The 26,986-nt window shown below is 45.9% G+C and overlaps 1 protein-coding gene across 1 annotated transcript in view; it reads left to right on the top strand.

Moving 5' to 3' along the window:
- LOC126335905 (ATP-binding cassette sub-family C member 4-like) overlaps positions 1 to 26,986 on the top strand; it is a 221,127-nt gene that overhangs the window by 8,425 nt on the left and 185,716 nt on the right. Inside the window, exon 4 of the mRNA XM_049999378.1 lies at positions 11,162 to 11,408. Within this exon, the coding sequence (XP_049855335.1) occupies positions 11,162 to 11,408 (247 nt within the window). The remainder of the gene's footprint in view (positions 1 to 11,161; positions 11,409 to 26,986) is intronic.

The following is a 26,986-nucleotide window of genomic DNA, read 5'->3' as shown; positions in this document are numbered from 1 at the left end:
CAGAGCACTGCGGATAGCAGACGTTTGTGGTATTGAAGAGCTTTCTTTATGTTCGCCCCTTGATCCGTCACATATGTCACTTTGTTTGGTTCTGAGGAGATATATCCATATCAGGCAGTTTTTCATATAACAATGTAAGAATATTTTCACTCGTTTTTGAAACGTCGGGAAACTTCGTTGCGTGGAGTACATTGTTTCTCAGCTCACACGTGACATCGAAGTCTACCCTCCAGGGTAGCTGAGAGCGCTAATGCGCTGCTTCCTGGACTCGGGTAGGCGTGCTGGCCCCAGATCGACTCCGCCCCGACGATAAACGACATGGGCCGGTGTGCCGGCCAGCCTGGATGCGGTTTTTCCGCGGTTTTCCACGTCCCTCTAGGTGAACACTGGGGTAGTCCCCACATCCCGCCTCAGTTACACGATTCGCAGACATTTAAAACACGTTCGCCGTATTTCATGGTTTACACTAGACACAGACAGCTGGGTTCTCTGATTCGGTCCCAGGGGGGTATGGGGTGGCGACAGGAAGGGCATCCAGCCACCCCTTTAAATTAACCATGCCAAATCCGTTGTAACCGTGCTGACCCTGCGAAAACTGAGGGACAAAGGCACAAGCGAAAGAAGAAGAAGAACCTGACATCGAAGTATACAATATTAGTCGATGTGGAAGTCAGATAAAATATTTAGCGATAATTGTCAGTCCTAAAATCGCTCGTCGAACACTCTTTCTGGTAAACTACTTTCTTTAACTAAGGCAAAATCTCACTTCTCAGTCAGCAATATCTTGCATATGTCAAGGGACAGTTCTCGGGGAAGGCAAAATCTCTTGTGCTCTCACCGTCCTGTACTTGGCACCAATATCTATTACTCCTTTTGAAAGGCTAATATCCCCCCACCCCCCACCCTCCCAACAATAATGAAAGGGCATATTTCCAACGCTCATAGTTGCACCCATCTGTCCCTAATTGTCTCTTTATCGATGTTCGGAAGTGTTGTAGATGTTGAATGTGTGATACTTCGACAGGTGTGTCCTGTCACGCTCATGGTGCTACCCTTGTGTACAAGTAATGCTTTGCATCCCTCCCTTCATCACTGAATGTAATCCACAGGATCGCTAGTATCTCTTTCAGCCACTATCTGCAATAGAAAATAAACATCTATTCTGTCAAATACAGCTCGTATTATTTTCTCGTATGTCTGTAACATAATGGAGCAATTCTTTCGTTAACTATAAGGCTACAAGAAGTAAAGCGGAAAATAATACGATTATTATTCCTGTAATTTGCTAAGTTGAAATTTGGTGCACAGCCCTTCAGCACATTATAAATATAATTCAAATCTCGATGAAGTCGAAGCACATTTTCTAATTTCGTTCACGAAAAGGATTATCCATTTTATTTTACACGATTTTTTTCTTATATTTAACAGCAACCTTCGTCTGTGACTGGGCTTTCCAACTTTATGTCGAACTGAGTTAATCTAAATTAGGCTATGAGTGAAAGGACTGCATCAGTTTTTGTAGTTTGTGATGTGCACGTCCAAGTTTCTGGCCATCTAGCGTTACTCGTGTTGCTAAAACTTTGAATGAAATGTAAATAAACTTGGCATCGGACTCTTAAAAAATGAGCGCTGGTTCCAAATTACGTCGTGTTATCGTAATAAAAAGACACCAGATAACGAAACGTTGTACTACATACCAAAATTTTAGTAGTCCGTCAGAGCAGAAGGCATTCAAGCGAACTCTCGTCCGCCGCTCGTGGTCTCGCGGTCACGTTCTTGCTTCCCGAGAATGGGGTCCCGGGTTCGATTCCAAGCGGGGTCAGGGATTTTCACCTGCGTTGAGATGATTGGGTGTTTGTGTTGTCGCCATCATTTCATCATCATTCATGAAAGTGACGAGATTGGACTGAGCGAAGGTTGGGAATTTGTACGCGCGATGATAACCGCGCGGTTTGAGCGCCCCACAAGCCAATCATCATCATCAAGCAAACTAAACTTTAATAGCCAAAGGCTCTTTTATAGACTTTCATTCAGTGATGCTGATGACTCTTCAAAAAACATCTCATTCAGCGAAGTGCGTTATTAATTAATTCCACTTAAGTAATGAAGTGATAGAATGAGATTTTCACTCTGCAGCGGAGTGCGCGCTGATATGAAACTTCGTGGCAGATTAAAACCGTGTGCCCGACCGAGACTCGAACTCGGGACCTTTCCCTTTCGCGGGCAAGTGCTCCCCCAGGCTGTGGCTAAGCCATATCTCCGCAATATCCTTGCTTTCAGGAGTGCTAGTTCTGCAAGGTTCGCAGGAGAGCTTCTGTAAAGTTTGGAAGGTAGGAGACGAGGTACTGGCAGAAGTAAAACTGTGAGTACCGGGCGTGAGTCGTGCTTCGTTAGCTCAGATGGTAGAGCACTTGCCCGCGAAAGGCAAAGGTCCCGAGTTCGAGTCTCGGTCGGGCACACAGTTTTAATCTGCCAGGAAGTTTCAATGAAGTGATAGTTTAAATCATGCCTTCAAAATATCTGGTAGATACTGATTTATTTCCACTATTAAATACAGATCGTATCTTTCCCAGAAAGTCTTCAACAGACAAAATGAACACTAGAAGTAACTATGACGTCAAATGAAATTTAGTTTCACTAACTTTTTCGGTCAGCAAACTGCGACAGTTAATAGCGTGGAGTACAAAAGTTTTAACTCAGTATAGCGCCTTTGGTTCACTTGCTAGCAAAAGATCTGTTACGAGCTCATGAAGTCCACATTCTTAAAAACATTCGCAGATAAATTGAACGTTCTAACAATATACTAAAAGCACTCTTTACGGTTCCTAAAGTAAGAGATATGAAATAAATCTTGAGCACCTCTTGTATGAAAAAATTTTTAGAGCAAATTTCAGGAAAATTGGATAACATTATCGTGGGCACTTCGTTCATCGACCGAGAAAATGATATTAATCCATAATTAATTAAACTAGGCGACCGGCTCTATTATTTAGATACACATTACAATATTGGAATATTCTTTTTGATACTTTATTTAGTTCTTAATGCTATTGTTTGTCGCATAAGGGGCTTCAAATGAAAGCGAGACACATGGGAAAAGTTAGTAAATTGTTTATTATTTCAAAAGCAATCACCATAAATGTTAATACATTTGTCCCACTGTGAGACAAAGTGGTCAGTGCGTTTACGAAAAAATGTTTGTGGTTACCGAATAAACCACGATTGCACCCAGGTGTGCACTTCTAAGTCCGAAGCAAGTCAACGGCTACGAATGTCGTTTTTCAGGCCTCCAAAAGTATGGAAACCGCACGGGGGATGTGTAAAGGTTTCTCAGCGAGACGTTTGTAGAGTAGTCGAAGCAATATTGTCAGTATGTGGGCTCGCCGACATTACTTCGACGACGCTGCAGAAGTTTCAAATGGTTCAAATGGGACTTAACATCTGAGGTCATCAGTCCCTTAGAACTTAGAACTACTTAAACCTAACTAACCTAAGACATCACACACATCCATGCCAGAGGCAGGATTGGAACCTGCGACCGTAGCGGCAGAAGTTTCGCTGGGAAGCCCGTCATACAGTCGCGATCTCTCCCCATGCGATTTCCATATTTATGGTGGCCTAAATAAAGACATTCGTGGCCATCGACTTGCTTCAGACGTGGGGTGCACACCTGGGTGCAAAAAAGGCACCGTATGCAAACGCAAACTTAGTTCCACGAAGTCATTGACCTGCTTGCCTCACAGTACGATATATGTATTCACAGGTATGACCATTACTTTTGAAATAATAAACAATTTACTTACTTTTTCCACCTGTCTCATTTTCGTTCGACTGCCCCTTAGAAATCATACATACTGTACAGAAATGGATGCTTGACTCTTGCATGAACTACAGTTTCACAAACAGTAAGTGTAGTTCAGTTTTTAGATCCTGTGACAGTAGGTATGAATAGAGGAACAGCATTGGTGGCAGATAAATGATTCTTTGATTTGTATGTTTGACCTTTTTTTGTTACATTGTTTGTGTAGTCGTTACTTCAGCAGTAATACTTCATTCTAGAGTAATCAGTTCTACATCCAAACCGAAAGAAACTACAAGGTCACTCTTTTTCCTCGAACATGACAACATGACAACGTACCACGTGTGTCATGTCTGCACAGACAAGTTCAGTGCAGGAACATATTCACAAACTTTCATTATTTGTACGAGTCATCCGGAGCTACGAATGCTCGAGAGGAATGAGTTGCCGGTGTACCTTTCCAGAGAGCGCCCAGTAGGCCCCTACCAGGCACAAAATGTCCTGACATAATGTACTATTCATGCTACACTATGACCTTGCACGTAGCGCTTAAAGAAACATGCCGTAGTGTCACAGGCGGCATCCGATCAACACCTCTGGAGAAGCTGCACTATCTTGCTGCAACAGCACCCCTATGGTCTACAAATGAGGCAGCAGGCTCAAACCCTTTTCGGTCACCAGCCAGCACAGCTAATACTCAAATGAAGAAAGAGTTTTATGTGACAAATGAGATGCTCGTAGGACCAATTAACTCGTTAACCGGAGTGACTTGCCTGGAGCCAGCACTCCATGAACTGGCTATCTGATGGAAGGCAGCCAAGAGACAAGTGGAACGTTGAGGCACAGAACCAACTGAGAAGTGACGTCGCAGCCGGGCCTACTCAATGGGGTGGACGGTGTGTGACTGCGATGTTGAACAGAGTAGCGGCCACCGGATGTGAGTGTTGTTCTCCCTTCGTGTCCAGCTGCGTCCACTGACGTCGACCTGGCCGACGCTACGGCCACCCCGCTAACTGCGGTCGAATACTCGTCAGGAACAGATTAATTTTACTTTACTTCTTCTTAGCTTATGAATAGTTACCTAATATACAGAAGTAATTTGAACCATTTATATTTAGATACCGACTTAGTATTGTAAGTGTAATTATATGCTTTCTTCTGTGGTTGGTGAGATGCAACGCACTTAGATATAACATGTATGGAAAGTGGTGAAACAGTAACGAGGTAGCAGCGCTCCAAACCACTGTCTCGGAGCCAGGGGAAGAAGTCCCACAACCATCTGCTCCAATGTACTAAACGCTGCACTTGCACACTGAATATCATCTGGACTTATCTCAGTACCGTCTTCAATTATGCCCCAATGCATGTCTTCAAGAGTCGTCAATATTTCCTTTTAAAGCTCTAGTGTTAAGTTTACTCCCAGATAAAAGTTCAGAGGCGAGCATGCAGGCTATTTTTTGCGAATTGAACGACCGATCCAACAGTCTCCTAAATTTCTGTTAAGAAAGTCTGAGGAATGGGAGGGTTAACTGTCATGTTGGTGCCACACAGGCCGCCTCGTATACAAAGGATTGTCTTCCAATAACTGTGTGTGACAACGTATCTCTCAGGAAGTGTACATACTTATGGCATTTTGTTGTCTCATTAGTAACTGAGGGACAAATGTTGCGATTCTTGAAAAGCCTACGTGTCATACCGACAAACCAGGGGTTGTGTATCCACTTCCCACGTTTCAACAGCCAAGTGGTGCGTACTGCGAAGATTGAACTGCCGTGTTTTGTACATGATGCTTCCACTTTACAGTTTTCGTAAACGCTATTCGAAGAACTGCAACCGACCGAGTCATTGCTAGAACGAGAGACAAAGTTAACGTTAGATGAAATCTAATTAAAAGGCAAACAAATGATTGGGGACCTTTAAATGAACTATGATTGAACTGATAGTTCCATACTCTTATTTCTGCTATGCCGAATGGAGGAAACATCCACTTAAACTCTCCACACTACGCTTTCACTAATCTGTGCGTTTTGGAAGTGTTATCACAGCACGGAACATAACTTAATTACGCGCTCAATAGGCCATCAGCGTATGAGAAAACTAAACGGAACTGGAGACTAGCAAATAGAAAAAAAGCCAAGTGTAGAAACCACTTACCCACACTGTAATTGCAGCATCACGATTTAGAATCACGAAACAAAATCGTTATGAATATCAGCATTCACAAAATTGTACTGTTTCGTCATAAAAAAATTCACTGCCTATTCCACACTATACGGTTGTGTGCACACGTGGAAACAGTTTCTGCTATTAGAACAAGCTTGGAATACCCAGCGTAGTGTGCGCACTCTGTTAAAATTCCTCATCGCTACGCAGAAGGTATTTGTGTGCAGAAATGCACATTGTCAGTATCGAGGTCAGCTTTCTGTGACAAATAGCCATCTCATTCTGACAGCCAGCACACCAAAGTGTTACAATCCTTACTACTGCCCCTTAGTGTGACTCAGCGAGACCACGAGGTAGTGGCAACAGCAAAACTGCAAACTGATAACTTGACAATACCTGTTTATGTGCAGCCGACCTGCTAAGACCTTCACCGTACTTCTATACTATACTACACTATATTATGAGATTACAGAAATATTAACTAAATTGAAGAGTTAATTAAACAAAAGCTCTACTTCGTGATGTCATTCGATATCTCCACTGCAGGCATCCAACGAGGACTTCTCATGCCACGTCTTTTGTTTGGTAGATGAAATACAGACCCGCGTGAAACAACAGTTATACAGTGAGATACCGATAAATAAAATTCTCGATTGAGACATAAGCAGACATGAAACTTAATTTCCTAGAAATCACCATACATAGAATCAACAACAAACATAATTAGGGGAAATATAGGAAACCTACAACCACAAGTACAATTTTGCGTAACCAGTCCAGTCATCACTGACAAACAAACATTCCAGTACCTCGTCTCCTTCCTTCCAAACTTCACAGAAGCTCTTCCGCGAACCTAGCAGAACTAGCACTTCTGGAAGAAAGGATATTTCGAGGCATGGCTTAGCCACAGCCTGGGGGATGTTTCCAGAATGAGGTTTTCACTCTGCAGCGGAGTGTGCGCTGGTATGAAACTTCCGTTGACATGCATACTACACAGACTTAACTCCGCTGGATAAACTGAACTATACACTAGAACTCAACACAGTACACCAGAGAACTAGACAGAATTGTTGCAAAACAGAAAGAGTAAAAAAAACTAAGCAACAAAATTTAAAAGCGAATTACGAAAGAACAAACCAAGGATATTGACAAGGTCCAGAAATCCGCTTCAGTTGTAAATGGTATTTCATTAGCATGACTAGTTTCGTAGGCGACTGTTTCATTATCGGTTACAATAAAGCATAAGACGTGTAACACTCAGTGATCCTCGGTTGTGGTTGTTAACCAAATATGACTTTGGAAACAGGATGGATTACCAACCACAACGGAGATGCAGGAGTACCAACACCAACACCAACACCAACACACAACCACCACAGAGAACACACAATCACCACAGATAACACAGCAGAAAAAGGAACACTTTACATGGAACACTGAATGGCACATACTAATACTCAGCAACGACATGTACACAGGGTGGAAAACAAAAGGAAGAATTAAGGCTACAAGTATCATATCACACAAAGAGTACAGAAAATATATAAATACTAACGACACTTTCACAGAGAAAATTACTGCTGGGGGCCGTTTTTGTATTTATATAAATGATGAGTTGATGTTCAAGGTTAGCAAATTGAACACTAGGCGGTGACGATTAAATAAGCAAGAGTATTCTCGAAAATAATGAACGGGGTAACTTATGATTATTAAATGAAATACAAATTACAATTAATTTTATTTATTCCGACAAAATGATAATTAAACAAATGGAAATCTGTAGCAACATGAGTGTTCTTACAGCAAAATCATAGATAAACAGAAGTCAACCTTGGGCCGTATTAATCAAATAAAACCTTGGCGTATTTAAGACAGGGAGTCACATTTTCGAAATTGTTGTTCCTGCTCTTCAAGCTGTGCATCATTTCTTCACTCAGATGCCCTAACTAGATCTGACCTTTGTGCATACATCTCTTCAGATCACTCGACCATTCTCTCTTTATTTTCTCTAAACCGATCTTCCACTTTGTGGTGCTGCTCATTCACAACCTCATAGATTTTCTAAATGCTGACTAAAGATACCTCGAAAATCACCACGCATTACTTCTCCTCTTCTTTCTGTAATCTTCACACCACTTTATACGTCCATCGTTCGTCACTTTTCTCTATGATAGCAGTGAAATCGTCTTCCACTGACTGAATGGGATCAGATAACTCTGCTTGTCGTCCTTTGTCAATTCCTTGTGGAACATATCTTCTACTTTTACCATATATGGCACAGCTCTTTCTCTTCTCTCAATTTATACAATATCTTTCTCGCCCCTCGTCTCGTTTGGTTCCATTTTTGCATCCATGCGCGATGTACTATTTCGAATTTCGCTGCAGCCTACATTGTCTTCCCTCGCAAGTTCTACTTCGTCTCCTCGGGTCTTCGTCTCAGTCGATCCCCAGTATGTTTGCTGCTTTCCGTCACTCTAAAATTCCATCATCACTTGGCTCATCTCTTCTGCCTTCCCATGTTATTCTACCCTCTTTGTGTTTACTGATTTTCTCCTCTAACATTCGGAAACGTGTAATCCAGCTGCATCCTTCGTAAATTAAATAGCTGGAAACAAGCGCTAGAAATCGTATCTCAGCTCAAAATTCCAGGCAAAGTCGTAATATGTCTAGCACATAATGGTTGCTGACCCTTAATAGGCCACCTCTTAACCAACACACGACCATCAGGGATATGCCATCTGGGGGATAGTAGATATAATAATAATGGTTTCAACTTGGGCCCCATCCAGAAACCTGTCCACGAATGTGAGAATGTTTACGTGACCACTGATATAAGCATCATTGCACAATTGACGCAGCACCTCTGACTTCTGTCTCAGTTCTGGGAAAGGACCATTCCGCCTATCGAAGTCCACAATTTGACCCCTTTCAAACTCGCTCAGATGGCTGCAGGAAGCAAGCTGCGCCTCTGTGGAATGGTTGCTTGCTTGACACCTTTGCACCACACTGAGCACTCTGGCTGTGACTTTCCCTATTAAAGGGTAGACATAGATAGCGCTCTGTTTGTTAAGCCTCTACCCTATCTGTTGGTGTACCAATTTTCTTTTCTGGCAGTCTCTATCAACCATCCTCTACTATTCAAAAGGGCGCGCCTGGTAACCGCGCGAGGGAAAATAAGCTGCGGCGAGAGGAACCCCCGCTGTGTGATGGCCGTGGCGTACGAATCACTGTACAGCACATTTTAGTTGAGTTTTATTTATATCGTTCTGTGAGGACGGAAGTTAATATTAGTGGGGATCTGCCCTCGATTTTAGCCGATGACGAGGCGAGTGTCAAGAAAGTTCTAAGGTACTGTCATGTTTCTGGGCTTCAGCCTAAAATTTTAGGTTGGAACTTTTAGTGTGTTGCCGAGTGGCTGACCACTCCTTTTTCTTCTTGTAATAGACCAGTTCCAAACATGTGCTATGTGTTTAATTTTAACCCCTTCCCCTACGTTCTCTTGCAGTTCTCCTCTTTATGTGCTGCTTTCCACTTGGCTACTGTTGACGTGCACACTGCCTATGTAGACTGTCACCTTTAATTTTAGTCCTATTCTTGCACTTGCTGCATTTTAGTGACATTCGTCCGTTGTTCTTTCCGTTCGGGCTCTAAAGACTGCACTGTTGAGCGCCCATAACACCGTATCCATCCATCCATTGGTAGCCGCGCGGTCTAGGGCGCCTTGACACAGTCTGCGTGGCTCTCACCGTCCGAGGTTCGTGTCCTTCTTCGGATATGGGTGGGTGTGTTGCCCTCAGCGTAAGTTAGAGTAAGTAATGTGTAAGCTTAGGGACCGATGACCTCAGCAGTTTGGTCCCATAAGACCTTATCACAAACTTAACTCTTAGCTGTGCTGGCTGGTGACCGAAAAGGGTTTGAACTGAAAATGTTATGGCTTTAAGCCTGCTGCCTCATTTGTATAGGAGTGCTGTTACAGCAAGGTAGTGCAGCTTCTCCAGAGGTGTTGATCGGATGCCGCCTGTGACACTGCGGCATGTTTCTTTAAACGCCACGTCCATGGTCATAGTGTAGTAGGAATAGTACAACAAAATGTCAGCACATTTTGTGCCTGGTAGGAGCCTACTGGAAGATAGCATGATTCATAATCATTTTTCAAATTCTTCTATATTTGACATCACACCAATGTAACTTTTTATCCGCAAAATAACTAGGCTTTTGACATTTACATAGCTAGCAGCAACTGTTAGTGAAATATTATAATTTTCCTGGAATTACAAATTGTAAGTATTTCTTGGAAGGAGGGTATAAGATGAACATCAACAAAAGCAAAACAAGGATAATGGAATGTAGTCGAGTTAAGTCGGGTGATGCTGAGGGAGTTAGATTAGGAAATGAGACCCTTAAAGTAGTAAAGGAGTTTTGCTATTTGGGGAGTAAAATAACTGACGATGGTCGAAGTAGAGAAGATACAAAATGCAGACTGGCAATGGCAAGGAAATTGTTTCTGAAGAAGAGAAATTTGTTAACATCGGGTATAGATTTAAGTGCCAGGAATCGTTTCTGAAAGTATTTGTATGGAGTGTAGCCATGTATGAAAGTGAAACATGGACAATAAATAGTTTGGACAAGAAGAGAATAGAAGCTTTTGAAATGTGGTGCTACAGAAGAATGTTGAAGATAAGGTGGGTAGATCACGTAAGTAATGAGGAGGTATTGAATAGGACTGGGGAGAAGAGACGTTTGTGGCACAACTTGACTAGAAGAAGGGATCGGTTGGTAGGACATGTCCTCAGGCATCAAGGGACCACAGATTTAGCATTGGAGGGTAGTGTGGAGCGTAAAAATCGTAGAGGGAGACCAAGAGATGAATACACTAAGCAGATTCAGAAGGATGTAGGTTGCAGTAGGTACTGGGAGATGAAGGAGCTTGCACAGGATAGATTAGCATGGAGAGCTGCATCAAACCAGGCTCAGGACGGAAGACCACAACAACAACAACAACAAGTATTTCTTGGCAAAACAATACTTTACTCTGGTCAGTGTGATACCCTGTATGTCCATTTCCTACTCTTAATTGTCTACGAAAACTCGGACAAAAACCCATTGTGTAATTATAGGCAGCCTTTTTTTCGTTTCGCTGAAACGTTTTACGAAAAATAATGCTGTACATGGCAAAGCTACTACAAAATCTCAAACCAGTAAGGAGATGTTATCAGTTTTCTATTGTCCTTTGTGTTACAGAATCACACAACCCTACCTTCTTGGGCTGACCATTCAGTATTTCAGCCCAGACAGTAAGATAACCGACCAGGAAGCATACATATACGCGAGTCTGCTAGTGTCCATCAACTTCTTGAAGCTGTTCTGCTACCACCACTACAACATGCTTACCACCTACATCGGCATGAGGATAAGGGTAGCCTGTTGCTCTCTACTTTACAGAAAGGTTAGTTTTGCACTCTTTTATTAAAATTTACTGCAAAGCTGGGTCAGACTCAGTGTTTGTGGATGCTGCAACATTCCAAACAAATGTATTACAGGTAACGATCATAGAAGTATGTATTGAATGTTACGTCATAAATTCGAAGGATGAACCCTTCAGACGTATTTCTGTGGCGTATTTTGAAAGGGTGTTTCTTTCTGAGAGCGCACTTCGAAGCAGCCGTCGATCAGATAATATGATGAATCGGTTTAAGAGACATACAGCGTGGCAATTATTGAACTGAGTGAAATAAAATCGTCATAACTTCTGAACGGTTTTGCTTTAGGACTTTCAAAATGTACAGCCGGCCGCGGGCATGAAGTGAGGACTTGTGATACAGTTGAAAGTGATCTATTCGTTGAATTGGGAGGTCAAGCTTGGCAGCCCACTTCGTGCTAATCGCGAGAAATAAGCTATGTACCAGCACCAGGTTTCATTCTCTTCCATCTCTCATCATCATCGCCATCATCATCATCATCATCGCCATCATCATCATCGTCGCCATAATCATCATCATCGTCGTCATAATCATCATCATCGTCGTCATCATCATCATCATCGTCGTCGTCGTCGTCATCATCATCCATCCAAACATTACACTACATTCCATATGGACACACGAAACATATTGTAGTATTACAAAAAGTAGAATAGGGCATGTAGCAATGAGCAAACAAATAAATGAACAACCTAAAGTTCTTGAGGTTTCACACCCTTCATGGAGGAACGGTATGTAAGTATTATTACTTTTACTCCTTCTACAGAGACTTCTCGATCGCGAAATGCAGATTTTCAGTCCTCTAAATGCGCCAGCTTTGCTTATTGACGAACCCATCCAAATGAAACTGTGTTGTTGTTGTGGTCTTCAGTCCTGAGACTGGTTTGATGCAGCTCTCCATGCTACTCTATCCTGTGCAAGCTTCTTCATCTCCCAGTACCTACTGCAACCTACATCCTTCTGAATCTGTTTAGTGTATTCATCGCTTGCCCTCCCTCTATGATTTTTACCCTCCACGCTGCCCTCCAATGCTAAATTTGTGATCCCTTGATGCCTCAAAACATGACCTACCAACCGGTCCCTTCTTTTTCTCAAGTTGTGCCACAAACTCCTCCCCAATTCTATTCAGTACTTCCTCATTAGTTATGTGATCTACACATCTAATCTTCAGCATTCTTCTGTAGCACCACATTTCGAAAGCTTCTGTTCTATTCTTGTCTAAACTATTTATCGTCCGTGTTTCACTTCCGTACACTGCTACAATCCATACAAATACATTCAGATACGACTTCCTGACTCTTAAATCTATACTCGATGTTAACAAATTTCTCTTCTTCAGAAATAATTTCCTTGCCATTGCCAGTCTGCATTTTGTATCTTCTCTACTTCGACCATCGTCAGTTATTTTACTCCCAAAATAGGAAAACCCCTTTACTACTTTAAGTGTCTCATTTCCTAATCTAATTCCTTCAGCATCACTCGACTTAATTCGACTACATTCCATTATCCTCGTTTTGCTTTTGTTGATGTTCATCTGATATACTCCTCTCAAGACACTGTCCATTCCATTCAACTGCTCTTCCAAGTCCTTTGCTGTCTCTGACAGAATTACAATGTCATCGGCGAACCTCAAAGTTTTTATTTCTTCTCCATGAATTTTAATACCTACTCCGAATTTTTCTTTTGTTTCCTTCACTGCTTGCTCACTATACAGATTGAATGACATCGGGGAAAGGCTACAACCCTGTCTTACTCCCTTCCCAACCACTGCTTCCCTTCCATGTCCCTCGACTCTTATAACTGCCATCTGGTTTCTGTACAAATTGTAAATAGCCTTTCGCTCCCCGTATTTTACCCCTGCCACCTTCAGAATTTGAAAGAGAGTATTCCAGTTAACATTGTCAAAAGCTTTGTCCAAGTCTACAAATGCTAGAAACGTAGGTTTGCCTTTTCTTAATCTTTCTTCTAAGATAAGTCGTAAGGTTAGTATTGCCTCACGTGTTCCAACATTTCTACGGAATCCAAAATGATCTTCCTCGAGGTCGGCTTCTACCAATTTTTCCATTCGTCTGTAAAGTATTCGCGTTAGTATTTTGCAGCTGATAATTCGGTAATTTTCACATCTGTCAACACCTGCTTTCTTTGGGATTGGAATTACTATATTCTTCTTAAAGTCTGAGGCTATTTCGCCTGTCTCATACATCTTGCTCTCCAGATGGTAGAGTTTTGTCAGGATTGGCTCTCCCAAGGCCGTCAGTAGTTCCAATGGAATGTTGTCTACTCCAGGGGCCTTGTTTCGACTCAGGTCTTTCAGTGCTCTGTCATACTCCTCACGCAGTATCTTATCTCCCATTTCGTCTTCATCTACAACCTCTTCCATTTCCAATAATATTGTCCTCAAGTACATCGCCCTTGTATAAACCCTCTATACACTCCTTCGACGTTTCTGCCTTCCCTTCTTTGCTTAGAACTGGGTTTCCATCTGTGCTCTTGATATTCATACAAGTGGTTCTCTTCTCTCCAAATGTCTCTTTAATTTCCCTGTAGGCAGTATCTATCTTGCCCCTAGTGAGATAAGCCTCTACATCCTTACATTTGTCCACTAGCCATCCCTGCTTAGCTATTTTGCAATTCCTGTCGATCTCAATTTTGAGACGTTTGTATTTTTTTTTTGCCTGCTTCATTTACTGCATTTTTATATTTTCTCCTTTCAACAATTAAATTCAATATTTCTTCTGTTACTCAAGGATTTCTATAAGCCCTCTTCGTTTTACCTACTTGATCCTCTGCTGCCTTCACTACTTCATCCCTCAGAGGTACCCATTCTTCTTCTACTGTATTTCTTTCCCCCATTCCTGTCAATTGTTCCCTCATGCTCTCCCTGAAACTCTCTACAACCTCTGGTTTAGTCAGTTTGTCCAGGTCCCATCTCCTAAAATTAGCACCTTTTTGTAGTTTCTTCAGTTTTAATCTACGCTAAATGAATAGGCATACTAATTCGCATTATGCCTCGCGACCGACCGTGCAGTTTGAACGTTCTAACATAAACCGTTCAGAAGTTATGATGATTTTTTCATATATTTCAGTAATTGTCACCCTGTATGTGCCAGATCACGTCCGAACTTGGACCCTTATCTTCCGCAGGGAATGCTCTCATCGACGTTTCTTTCCATTCTCAGGAATTATGGTTTTCACGGCCAGGTGCTCTACTGACCTGTTTTGTATTCCCTCCCTGTAGACATCTTCCACTTCAGGCATGCCCCCTAACAGCCATAGTACCCCCTAAAACGTATCTAACCGACAAACAAAATCTTCTGCCACTGCCACTTTCAACCTTAAAGCCAACTAGGACAGATGTTTGCCACCACTTCAGGCTCTGCACATGCACATATGTGGAATACGTCTCCGATCATTTCGGAAAAAGGCAGAATGTCGGAGTAGTCTTCTTGTTCATCGAGGGCTAAACATTGTATAACTATCGTTTTATCTTTCATCAATCCATCCTATGCTCCATCTTCAATCTCTTCTCTCATCCGGTAAACCCCAATGCTCTGAGAGGAGGGGGGGGGGGGGGGGGGGGCAAACGACGACCCCAAGTAATTCACTAAAGAGCAAACCACGTGGCACCTTGCGCCATAAAGCGGTGTGTTGCTCGATTTAAACAGTCCAAAAATCTAACAACTCAGCAACGCCGTCGCCAAAAAAAGTGTGACAACGCCATGCCTTTAACCAACGGTGTGGCACTGTGTCGAGTAGCAGGGTAGCAACTGACGTCAGGGTGGCTCATTCCGGTGGGTTCTATGGACTGAGGCATCCATCGCAGCAAGAGTGCCAACATGCGACATGTGAAGATCCAACAATCGACAGCCCTATCGCAAACGAAACGGTGCATGCCGGTGTCGACAGCGGCGCATGTGGAGCAAAGAGGATCCTTGGAAAAATTTATAGTGCATAAACCTCCTCAGGCGGGGAATTTTTCAGTCTTTATCATATATCCCAGAACCCTAACCGCAATGGGAAGGAAAGGCGAGTGTATGTTACTTCGCTCCCGCATCCAGCCAACTGCAGGTTGTCGGCAGTCAATCACTTTAGCAACCAGCGTCCGTTGAAATTAACGGTTGAAGCCCTTGGTTCTAGGCGCCCACGTAAATGGTAGGACATCCAACAGATAACTCATGCTAACGATATAGGTTCTAAAGTGACGGAGTGGTGGCGAGATAGTCCAACACGAAGCGGCTGGAGGGACTAAAGCATCATCTCCTCAATCAGCTTAGCTGTGAGTTTTCGTTTCCAAAGCATGTAGGTGATACATCGTCGGCAGGAGGAGATCACGTGCCCTGTTTTGAATATCTATCGTTCCAATACCTCTCGCATCTGTGAACATCAGTGTCTCATAACGGGTTTTGAACACCCTACCATCGCTGAAGAAATGACCGAAGGCCACCTGGAACTTACAGTCGCTGTATCGGGCAGTGCGAGAACGTGTGTGTAATGATTAAGCTTTGGTTTGTTCACAAAATGTATCCGCGTGATCAGTCAAACATTCAATAGGAGTGGAAACCAACTGGTGGGTGGATCATGTTAAGCATTCTGTGACACACAGTTGCTACTGTATGCCGCATGTTCCTAAGGAAGGTCACTCCGAAACATTCCATCACCGGGACCTTGGTAATGGGCACCGGTGTACTGATAGTTCTCTCCCCACTTCCGTACAGTGCGACTTCTCGACGCTGATACGGTGCCAGCCACCTCGCCATAGGCCTGAAGCTACGCCATGGCTGTACATGTATCTTCTGCCGACCTCATCAAGAAAACTACAACATCTGTGTAGACACAACATTTTCCCCCGTGCGTGTCCGGGGGTTAGAATAGACCCGAGGTATTCCTGCTTGTCGTAAGAGGCGACTAAAAGGAGTCCCTCCCCCTCAAGGGGGTAGTTAGCGCCTGCATCCGGAGGCAGACGATTCCACGACCTATATTTGCGGTCATTTTGGTTTTTTCACTTCTTCTGGTTTCTTCCTTCCTTTGGTTGGTTCCTTTCTTTGTTCTCTATCTCACTGTCTTTCTTACTCTTCTCCTTGCCTTCTTCTCCTTGCCTTCTTCTCCTTGCCTTCTCTGCCTCGGCGTTTGAGACAGTCTGTCCTTTCTTTCCCTCTCTCCTTTCTTTTTCCTCTTCTTCCTTCCTCCCTGTGCGTGCCTGAAGGCCGACCCACGCGTTCGCACGCGTAGCCGGTGACGGGGTAACGCGTAATTCCCCGCCATGGGTAGACAAGTAAGGCACACACGTACCCCCAGGTAAAGGCCAGGCCCAGGGAGGGGTGATTGCCTGAGCTGACACCTTCCTACCATGCCGATTGGTCCCTCCGTCCGTTTCTCGGGAGGTGTGACCTGAATTGTGAACAATCACCTAAGGTGGGAGTGTCCTCTGAGAGGGTCGCCACAAGGAAGGAGCGCGCCATCGGAGACTCTGGCAATCATGGGGGATTCCTCCGCAATGGATTTCTCTTCTTCTCCTCTCTCGACTTCTGCCCACAAACAGAAACTTGACCAGCCACCAGTGACAAAACTACTACCGCCTGAACCACAGTTCCTCGTAGTTTCTCGATCTGAGGACGGAAAGGATTTTTCCTCTGTCAACCCTTTCGTTATCCAGAAGGGCGTAGATGCCATAGCCGGATCGGTCAAGTCTTGTACCAGGTTGCGTAACGGTACCTTGTTACTAGAAACTGAGAGCGCCTTTCAGGCACAAAAACTGCTTCGGGCCACACTCCTGTACACGTTCCCTGTCCGGGTGGAGGCTCACCGCACTTTAAATTCGTCTCGTGGTGTGGTATATACTAGATCACTCGACGGATCGACTGACGAGGAGATTCAGTCTTTCCTCGCTGAGCAGGGCGTGACGGCTGTCCATAGGGTCATGAAAAAGGTCACCAATGACCTTGTATCGACCCCAGACACTTTTGCGCATCAAAGCGGGCTACGAGCCTATTTCTGTTCGCCCCTATGTCCCGACACCTACGCGCTGCTACCAGTGTCAGCGTTTTAATCACACTCGCCAGTCTTGTTCCAACGCGGCTAAATGTGTCACTTGTGGTAGGGATGCCCATGAGGGTGACTGTCCACCTCCGTCTTCTCGTCGTGTGAGCTGTCAGGGTGACCATGCAGCGTCCTCCCTCGACTGTCCCATCTACAAGGACGAACGCTGTATCCAAGAAATTCGGGTCAAAGAGAAAGTCTCCACCTTGGCTTCTCGCAAGCTATTTGCTAGTAGGAAGCCCACGCTGCTCCCAGCGGGGAAATACAGTACTGTCCTCGCCTCTCCTCGGACTACCAGGGATGTGGCGACGCAGACATGCGATCTGACCTTCAGCACTACGGTCGTCCGTTCGGCCAGTGCCAAGATCGCCCGGTCGACGTCTCCTCTTCCTCCCGTCACCCCTCAGACACAAGCACCTTTATCAGCTTCTGCCAAGACGAAGACCCAGATGTGAGATGCAAGGGCCTTCAAGAAGGAACCGCCTCGTGCAGACTTCCTACGTACCTTGAACTCCCAGCCATCGACCAATACTTCCACAAAGCGACCTTCCAAGAAGGCTCATAGGAAGCACAGTTCTCCTTCCCCGCCACGGTGCATTTCTTCTCCTGCGCCACCCAGCGGTTGCCGCCCCAGGCCGTCATCCGTCATCCGTTTCGCCTGGCCGCACCGCTGGTAGCCGAACATCTGGCAGTTCACCAGCGGAGGAAGCTCCAGCTCCCCCTCCCGGCGATCTTAACAAGATGGCCGATGAACCTATAGAACCAATGGACGATGACTGTCCGCCTACTGCTAGCGGCGGCAGTGCTCGCTCGAAGCCGGGCCCTCAGCGGCCTTCGAGGTGACCCCTTCTTGCATCTTCTTCTCACGATGGCACTTATTCACTGGAATATTCGCAGCATTCGCTCCAACCGAGAGGACTTGAAATTGCTGCTCCGCTCGCACCGTCCGCTCGTCGTAGCCCTCCAGGAAACTAAGCTACGCCCATGCGATCACATTGCCTTGGCACACTACACCTCGGTGCGTTTTGACTTACCCCCTGTGGCAGGTATTCCGGCTCACGGAGGGGTTATGTTGCTGGTCCGGGGTGATATCTACTATGATCCCATCACATTGCCCACCGGCCTGCAGGCAGTTGCCGTCCGCATTACTCTCCCCACTTTTACATTTTCCATCTATACCGTTTACACTCCATCGTCGTCTGCCGTTACCAGGGCAGACATGATGCAAATTATTGCTCAGCTACCTGCACCATTTTTGTTAACTGGAGACTTAAATGCTCACCATTCTCTTTGGGGCTCTCCAGCATCCTGTCCGAGGGGCTCCCTGTTAGCAGACGTTTTCAACCAGCTCAATCTTGTCTGCCTCAATACTGGCGCCCCTACTTTTCTTTCTGACACATCTCACACCCATTCCCATTTAGACCTCTCTGTATGTACTACCCAATTTGCACGCCGGTTTGAGTGGTATGCACTTTCTGATACATATTCGAGCGACCGCTTCCCGTGTGTTATCCATCTCCTGCTTCATACCCCCTCACCGTGCTCAACTAGTTGGAACTTCTCAAAAGCAGACTGGGGGCTCTTCTCTTCCAGGGCGACCTTTCAGGATCAAACCTTCACAAGCTGCGATATTCAGGCAGCACACCTCACGGACGTCATTCTCACGCTACTTCTTCTCCACGTCGCGTACCGGTCCCCTAGTGGACTGCAGCATGTAGAGACGCTTTACGTGCTCGTGGACGTACCTTACGCACCTTTAAACGCCACCCTACAGTGGCGAATTGTATCAATTATAAACGATTACGTGCGCAGTGTCGTCGTATTATTAAAGACAGCAAGAAAGCCAGCTGGGCTGCTTTCACAAGCACCTTCAACAGTTTTACTCTTTCTTCTGTTGTCTGGGGTAGCCTGCGCCGGCTATCTGGCACTAAGGTCCACTCACCAGTTTCTGGCTTGAAGGTCGCGAATGACGTCCTTGTGGTCCCTGAGGATGTCTCCAATGCCTTCGGCCGGTTTTTCGCAGAGGTTACGAGCTCCGCTCATTACCACCCTGCCTTCCTCCCCCGAAAACAGTCAGAGGAGGCTAGACCACCTAACTTCCACTTCTCGAATCGTGAAAGTTATAATGCCCCATTCACCATGTGGGAACTCGAAAATGCACTTGCCCGGTCACGGTCCTCCGCTCCAGGGCCTGATTCTATTCATATTCAGATGCTGAAGAACCTATCTCCTGCGGGTAAAGGTTTCCTTCTTCGTACTTACAATCGTATCTGGATTGAGGGACATGTTCCCGCATGCTGGCGTGGGTCTAGGGTCTATTGTTGTACCGATTCCTATGCCGGGGAAGGACAAGCACTTGACTTCCAGTTATCGACCCATCTCGCTTACCAGCTGTGTCTGTAAGGTGATGGAGCGAATGGTTAACTCTCGTTTGGTTTGGCTGCTCGAATCTCGACGCTTACTTATCAATGTACAATGTGGGTTTCGTAGGCGCCGCTCTGCTGTTGACCCTCTGGTTACCTTGTCGACCTTCATTATGAATAACTTCTTGCGGAAGCGCCGGACCGCGGCTGTGTTCTTTGATTTGGAGAAGGCTTACGACACCTGTTGGAGGGCGGGCATTCTCCGCACCATGCATACATGGGGCCTTTGCGATCGCCTTCCTCTATTTATTCGTTCCTTTTTAATGGATCGACAGTTCAGGGTACGTGTGGGTTCTGTCCTGTCGGACACCTTTCGCCAGGAGAATGGGGTGCCACAGGGCTCCGTTTTGAGCGTCGCTCTCTTCGCCATAGCGATCAATCCAATAATGGATTGCCTCCCAGCTGATGTATCAGGCTCCCTTTTCGTGGACGATTTTACCATCTATTGCAGCGCGCAGCGTACATGTTTCCTGGAGCGCTGTCTTCAGAGTTCTCTTGACCGTCTTTACTCCTGGAGTGTCGCCAATGGCTTCCGTTTTTCTGCAGAGAAAACGGTCTGTATTAACTTCTGGCGCTACAAAGAGTTTCTCCCACCGTCCTTACGACTCGGTCCCGTTGCTCTCCCCTTCGTGGAGACAACAAAATTTTTAGGTCTTACATTTGACAGGAAACTTAGCTGGTCTCCACATGTGTCATATTTGGCTGCCCGTTGTACCCGTTCTCTAAATGTCCTCCGTGTTCTCAGTGGCACGTCGTGGGGAGCGGATCGAACCGTCCTACTCCGCCTATATCGGATATTACGCCGCCTCAACTCCATACAACATCGGGGTTTACGTCTTGCGTTCGGAGCGTTTTATACTAGTCCCGTCGAGAGTCTTCATGCTGAAGCCGGTGAATTGCCACCCACCTACCGGCGCGATATACTGCTTTGTCGTTATGCCTGTCGGCTACTGTCAATGCCCGACCACCCATCGTATCGTTCCTTTTTTGACGACTCTCTCGACCGTCAATACGGGTTGTATGTCTCTGCCCTGCTACCCCCTGGAGTTCGCTTTCGTCGCCTCCTTCAACACCTTGATTTTTCACTCCCTGCAACCTTTAAGAGTGGGCGAGAGCCACACGCCACCTTGGCTCCAGACTCAGGTTCGCGTTCACCTTGACCTCAGCTCGCTCCCAAAGGAGGTTACCCCCGGTCCGGTATACCACTCCCGTTTTGTCGAACTTCGCTCGAAGTTATTTAATATGACCTTCATTTATACAGATGGCTCTAAGACCAATGACGGGGTCGGGTGTTCTTTTATTGTTGGGGCACAAAGTTTCAAATACCGGCTACATGGCCGTTGTTCGGTCTTCACAGCTGAGCTCTTTGCCCTCTACCAGGCTGTTCTTTACGTCTGCCGCCACCGACATTCTGCTTATGTCATCTGCTCCGATTCTCTGAGCGCCATCCAGAGCCTCAGTGATCCGTATCCGGTTCACCCTTTCGTGCACCGGACCCAACGCTCTCTTCAGCAGCTGGTGGACGACGGGTCTCCAGTTAGCTTTATGTAGGTTCCTCGCCATGTCGGTATTCCTGGGAACGAAGCTGCAGATGCCGCGGCCAAGGCTGCGGTCCTCCAGCCTCGGACGGCTTCTTGTTGTGTCCCTTCATCAGATTGTAGCAGAGTCATTGTCGGCGCATTTTATCGCTGTGGCATGCCGATTGGGCTGCACTTACGGACAACAAGCTTCGGGCCTTGAAACCTCTTCCCGCGGCTTGGACGTCCTCCTCACGTCCTTCTAGGCGGGAGGAGGTCGTTTTGGCCCAGCTACGAATTGGACACTGCTTGTTCAGCCATCGCAATCTGCTGACGGCTGCGCCGGCGCCTTTCTGTCCATGTGGACAGTTGCTGACGGTCCGCCACATTATACCGTCCTGTCCGGATTTTACTACACTGCGTCTTGATCTTGACCTGCCATGTACTCTGGATGCCATTTTAGCGAATGACCCAGGAGCTGCTGCTCGCGTTCTTCGTTTTATCAACATGACATACCTGTCTAAGGACGTTTGATTATGCTGTTTTTTTTTAAATCCTATGCCTGTTAATACGTCTTTTATAGTGTTGTCCCTTTTAGTTGCAGTTTTAACCTTGTGCCTCGCGGTGCATTCCTAACTTAGTCAGAGCGCTAATGACCATTGTAATTGTGCGCCCTAAAACCACAAAGAAACGCAACATTTAAAAAACAAGCTGCAAAGGCGAATGTCTTCCAAACGCTGAAGTAAACTATGAATCGTAGGCTCGTGGGCGACGGCGAGGAGAAAGGGTGGCAGAGAGCAGCCTTGTCGCACCAAGCGCTCTTTAGTGAATGGTGGCAAGCAGAAACCATTGACAATAACACTGGATGGGGCCCTGTGGATGAGACGGAGAACCACACCAGCTGATACTGGGGACAAACCCACCTTCTCTAAGGCAGCCTGCAAGGAACTGAGCTCAAATCGGACAAACGCCTGGTCTAGGTCAACAGTCATGAGGTCGCCTTCTAAACGAGACGCCGACATGAGCGCCACCAGGTCTCTATCAGAGCTTAATGCCGTGTGTATGTTACTGCCAACCCCAGACATGTTTGGTCGGCGTAATTGGCATCCGTGATAGTGGCAAGGAGGCGAGCACGAAGTAAGTGTGCTAATAGCTTGTAACCCGAATTCACTAACGTCAACAGCCAGAAGTCTTGTGGTCTGCACCCTCCGTTTGGTTTTGGCACATCGGTTACCACGTCCTCAGAAAATTCGCACTTGGGAGAGGGGGGGGGGGGGGGACGCGAACATCCGGATCCAGGAGTTCACAGCACATCTGCCGCCAAACTTCCTCCATCACCTAAGTAATTGTGCTTAAAATGCAAGCAGAAGACTATCAAATCCAAGGGATTTGCTTCTCGCTTCCCGCGACCTGGCCTTACGCAATTCTTCAAGCATGATGGCCTCAAAGAATGTGTTGTCTTCTTGTGCTCTGCTCAAAGGTGGCAAGCAACAACTGCTGTGATGGGTCGCGTCTTCCAATATCTCCCTTCTCTGAAAATGTGATAGAGAGAAGCACATTCATCTGGGATGGAATCTTACAGTCCTGCTCGAACCTGTGTGCCTTCCAGCTATTATCTGCAGGAGCCTTGCCTGTGTCCAGTGGACAGCCATTTGGCTGTCTTGCGGTAGTGGTTGTGACACTAGTTCCCTCAAGTCCGTGTAGCAAAACCCAGAGGTCGATCGTTGCGAAAGTGCTGTGTCTCGTCCATATGCCATGAGCATGTGGCGAATAGCTGGTTTGGCGCAATGTGTTCATCCTCATACCGCGGAATCAACTTATGACGTCGTCGTTCACATTTGTGCCTGATATCAGTGATGGATAGACGGCAAGCTTAATCCCAGAGAATGTTGATGTTAAGAGTCCAAGGTCTTCTACTACGGCACATTTGTTGTCATGACAAGATCACAGCGCAGATGAAGAAGAGCTGATGGTTGGTGAACACAGTGGACTACAGCTTGGCACCAACAGTCTCTGCTCGAAGACTTAGGGAAACGTAAATCCTGCCTAAGGTGCTGGCTGAGTGGCTGGTGAAGTATGTATTCCGCGTCCTTCACCGTGAATTATTGGCCATGTATCGTGCAAAGCTAGGTTCCTGACCATCACGTGATAGGTCGGACACTGGACATTGTGAGGGGATCTGATCCTCAGGGCATAAGACATTGTTTAATCCTTCACTCAGCACTAAGTGTTCTGTAGCACGTTGAAACGATGGAGCTACCTCAGTACAGTAATTAACTGTTCGCCCTCGACGATTCGCCATACCAGATAAGGCGTACAGATGCATAAGGTGGACTGCACTGATGGTGAGCACAACGCCCTGCGCTGTTAGCAAATTCTGAATATCTGTTGCTCCTATGTCATCGCATATTAGTATGGCCATACCACCACCACCTTTGGTAGTTGGGTTGACGTAAGATGAGGATCCGTAAACATCCAGGCAAACATCAGGCTCTACCACTTGAAGAAGCACGATATCACGTCCTTCAACAGATGGGTTTTGATCGTGGAATTAATGCCGTTGACGCTGCCTGTACCTGTCCAATACACATGGGTCATTGGGAAGTACGATGGAATATCCTGCAGTTATTTAAGCTAGTGAGTACCACGTCGCCTGTCTGACCACCCCCGTCACCGCAACACGTATATTAGTGGTTGGCTGAGACAAGATGCCAATCCAATGATCTGCCGACCATGGGCATCGGTCAAGTCTAACATCATTCTTTCCATCTCCACCTCAGACACCCAATCATCAAGTTGGAGGTGCGGTACGTTAAGCGATGGATGACTTTCACCTGGTGTCTTAACCAAAACTTCACCAGGGAGGTTGAGCATCGTCAAACCTTCTTTGTCCTTGGGCGGTCGGTGCCAACGGCGAAACAGGAAGCGCTGGATGAGGGTCCTACACCAGGGCACAGAGGGATTTTCCTCACCTTCCTGCAACATGTCACTGTCCTGCGAAGCATTTCCTGCAGATAGTCTCCTCTTCTTTCGTCGTACAAGTAACTTCTCCTCGTGGAACGCGTGTCTGCGTCGTGTGAATCACAACGAACAATAGGCATCCCCCACATCTCTTTGTCCGAGCTTGATTCGACCTTCAGGTGCTCTCCTTCACATTGATGAAGTGCAGGCGAGATCACTGTTTTCGAGCACGTCAGTGGTTCCGACGCAGGCCGTGGCATCGTGGCAGCAGAAACCGGCGTATAGGGGTTGGTAACTGGAATGGGACAGCATCCACGTTCATTGTGTTCCTCACTCTCTTAATGTACGTAACAGGCATCGTCGTTGGTTTCCGAGTGAAATCGTAGCTTTCGAACAAGTGTATCGCCAGACGAGCGCGTATTAATGGTTAATCTTAATCAGACGTACGCAAACATCGCAGTACCCACATCCTGCGAGAACTGGCTCTCTCAACGTACGTAACAGGCAGCGTCGTTGGTTGCCGAGTGAAATCGTAGCTTTCGAACAAGTCTATCGCCAGACGAGCGCGTATTAATGGTTAATCTTAATCAGACGTATGCAAAAAAAAAAGTTCCGAGTCGATGTCTTGTCAGCACTAAGTATCTAGACAAGACATCTCTGCAGGGATTCAGAGCCAACATGCCCCTTCTGCCTACAACCGGAGTAAGTCCGTGGTTGATCATAAATGACGATCACTCGACTGCCACCGATGGTCACGTACGATGGGATGTGTTTGCACAGTTCGATTCACATTTGACGCAATCTATTCAAAATAGGATAAACAGGATAAGTCTCAAAAGTGTGCCACTTTTCTCCCTTGTGGCTTAGTACCCCCTTGTGAGACTGCAGCGCGTCCATAACAACCGTGGCTGGAATTTCAAATGGCACCTCAAAGATTCGTATGGTCCGAAACCCGAGTGCTGCATGGTTGACAGTCACTACTCCAACATTTCCGTCCGAGTGATTGAAACGATATCTATCAGTGGAACGTCGAATAAGCCGTTTGCAAGCTACTTCTTCGACAAATTTGAGGTAAGCCATATTGGAGATGATCGGGGGAGGTATACCGAGGAGCTCCTATAGAGTGGATCGGCGTACATTACTTCACGCAGCAAACACACTACTTCCTGAACCTTAGGTCGTGTGTACGTAGCGTGGAACGATAAGTTTATCGTGGCCTTTCGGTGCGGAAGTACCATCATCGTTCGAGGTGATTTGTTGAAACTACTACACTACTGGCCATTAAAATTCCTACACCACGAAGATGACGTGCTACAGACGCGAAATTTAGCCTACAGGAAGAAGATGCTGCGATATGCAAATTATTAGCTTTTCAGATCATTCCCACAACATTGGCGCCGATAGCGACACCTACAACGTGCTGAGATGAGGAAAGTTTCCAACCGATTTCTCATACACAAACAGCATTGACCGGCGTTGCCTGCTGAAACGTTGTTGTGATGCCTCGTGTAAGGAGGAGAAATGCGTATCATCACATTTCCGACTTTGATAAAGGTCAGACTGTAGCCTATCGCGATTGTGGTTTATCGTATCGCGATATTGATGCTCGCGTTGGTTCAGATCCAATGACTGTTAGCAGAATATGGAATCGTTGGGTTCAGGAGGGTAGTACGGAACGCCGTGCTGGATCTCAACGGCCTCGTATCACTAGCAGTCGAGATGACCGGCATCTTATCCGCATGGCTGTAACGGATCCTGAAGACACGTCTCGATCCTTGAGTCAACAGATGGGGTCGTTTGCAAGGCAACAACCATCTGCAGGAACAGTTCGACGACGTTTGCAGCAGCATGGACTATCAGCTTGGTGACCATGGCTGCGGTTACCCTTGACGCTGCATCACAGACAGGAGCGCCTGCGATGGTGTACTCAACGACGAACCTGGGTGCACGAATGGCAAAACGTCATTTTTTCGGATGAATCCAGGTTCTGTTCACAGCATCATGATGGTGTTTGGTGACATCGCGCTGAACGCACTTTGGAAGCGTGTATTTATCACCACAGACAGACGCTTGCAACGTACTGAGGACACTGAATAGGTACCATTCGTGACCAAATAAAACACAAATTGGAAGTCTAAAAGACCTGTGAGTGTGTGGTAGCATCAGACAAAGAGGTTACAGTGGTCACTGAATTTGAAAAATGTGCTGCAGGATAGAAGTATCCAGTTGAGTCCTGTATAGTGGCAGCACTTATGACAATCTCACCAAGGAGTAGTGTATAATCCACACATCTATTGCAGCATCTACCAGAGGAACTTGCTGCTGACTGATCAGATGTTCGAAGTTCTGTACCTTCGTTGAACTAACCTGGTTTTTATTTAATCGTATGGTGATTTTATACAATGTGCAGTTGATATAAGGCAGGTGATTTTATACAATATACATATTATATTTGACAAGATTAAATCTTCAAGTCCGTGTTTTTCAACCAGTTAATGATGCTTTTTGTGAGAATGAACAAGAGATTGGGAATTCCAGGGTATGAATGAAGTGCACAGTGTTGGACTAAATGTTCAGTTGTCTGCTCTTCTTGAATACATTCACACA

This window comes from Schistocerca gregaria, chromosome 2, assembly GCF_023897955.1.
Source record: "Schistocerca gregaria isolate iqSchGreg1 chromosome 2, iqSchGreg1.2, whole genome shotgun sequence".
Classification (NCBI taxonomy): domain Eukaryota; kingdom Metazoa; phylum Arthropoda; class Insecta; order Orthoptera; family Acrididae; genus Schistocerca; species Schistocerca gregaria.
The sequence above is the reverse complement of the archived record's forward strand: the minus strand, read 5'-3'. Positions and strand labels throughout refer to the sequence as shown.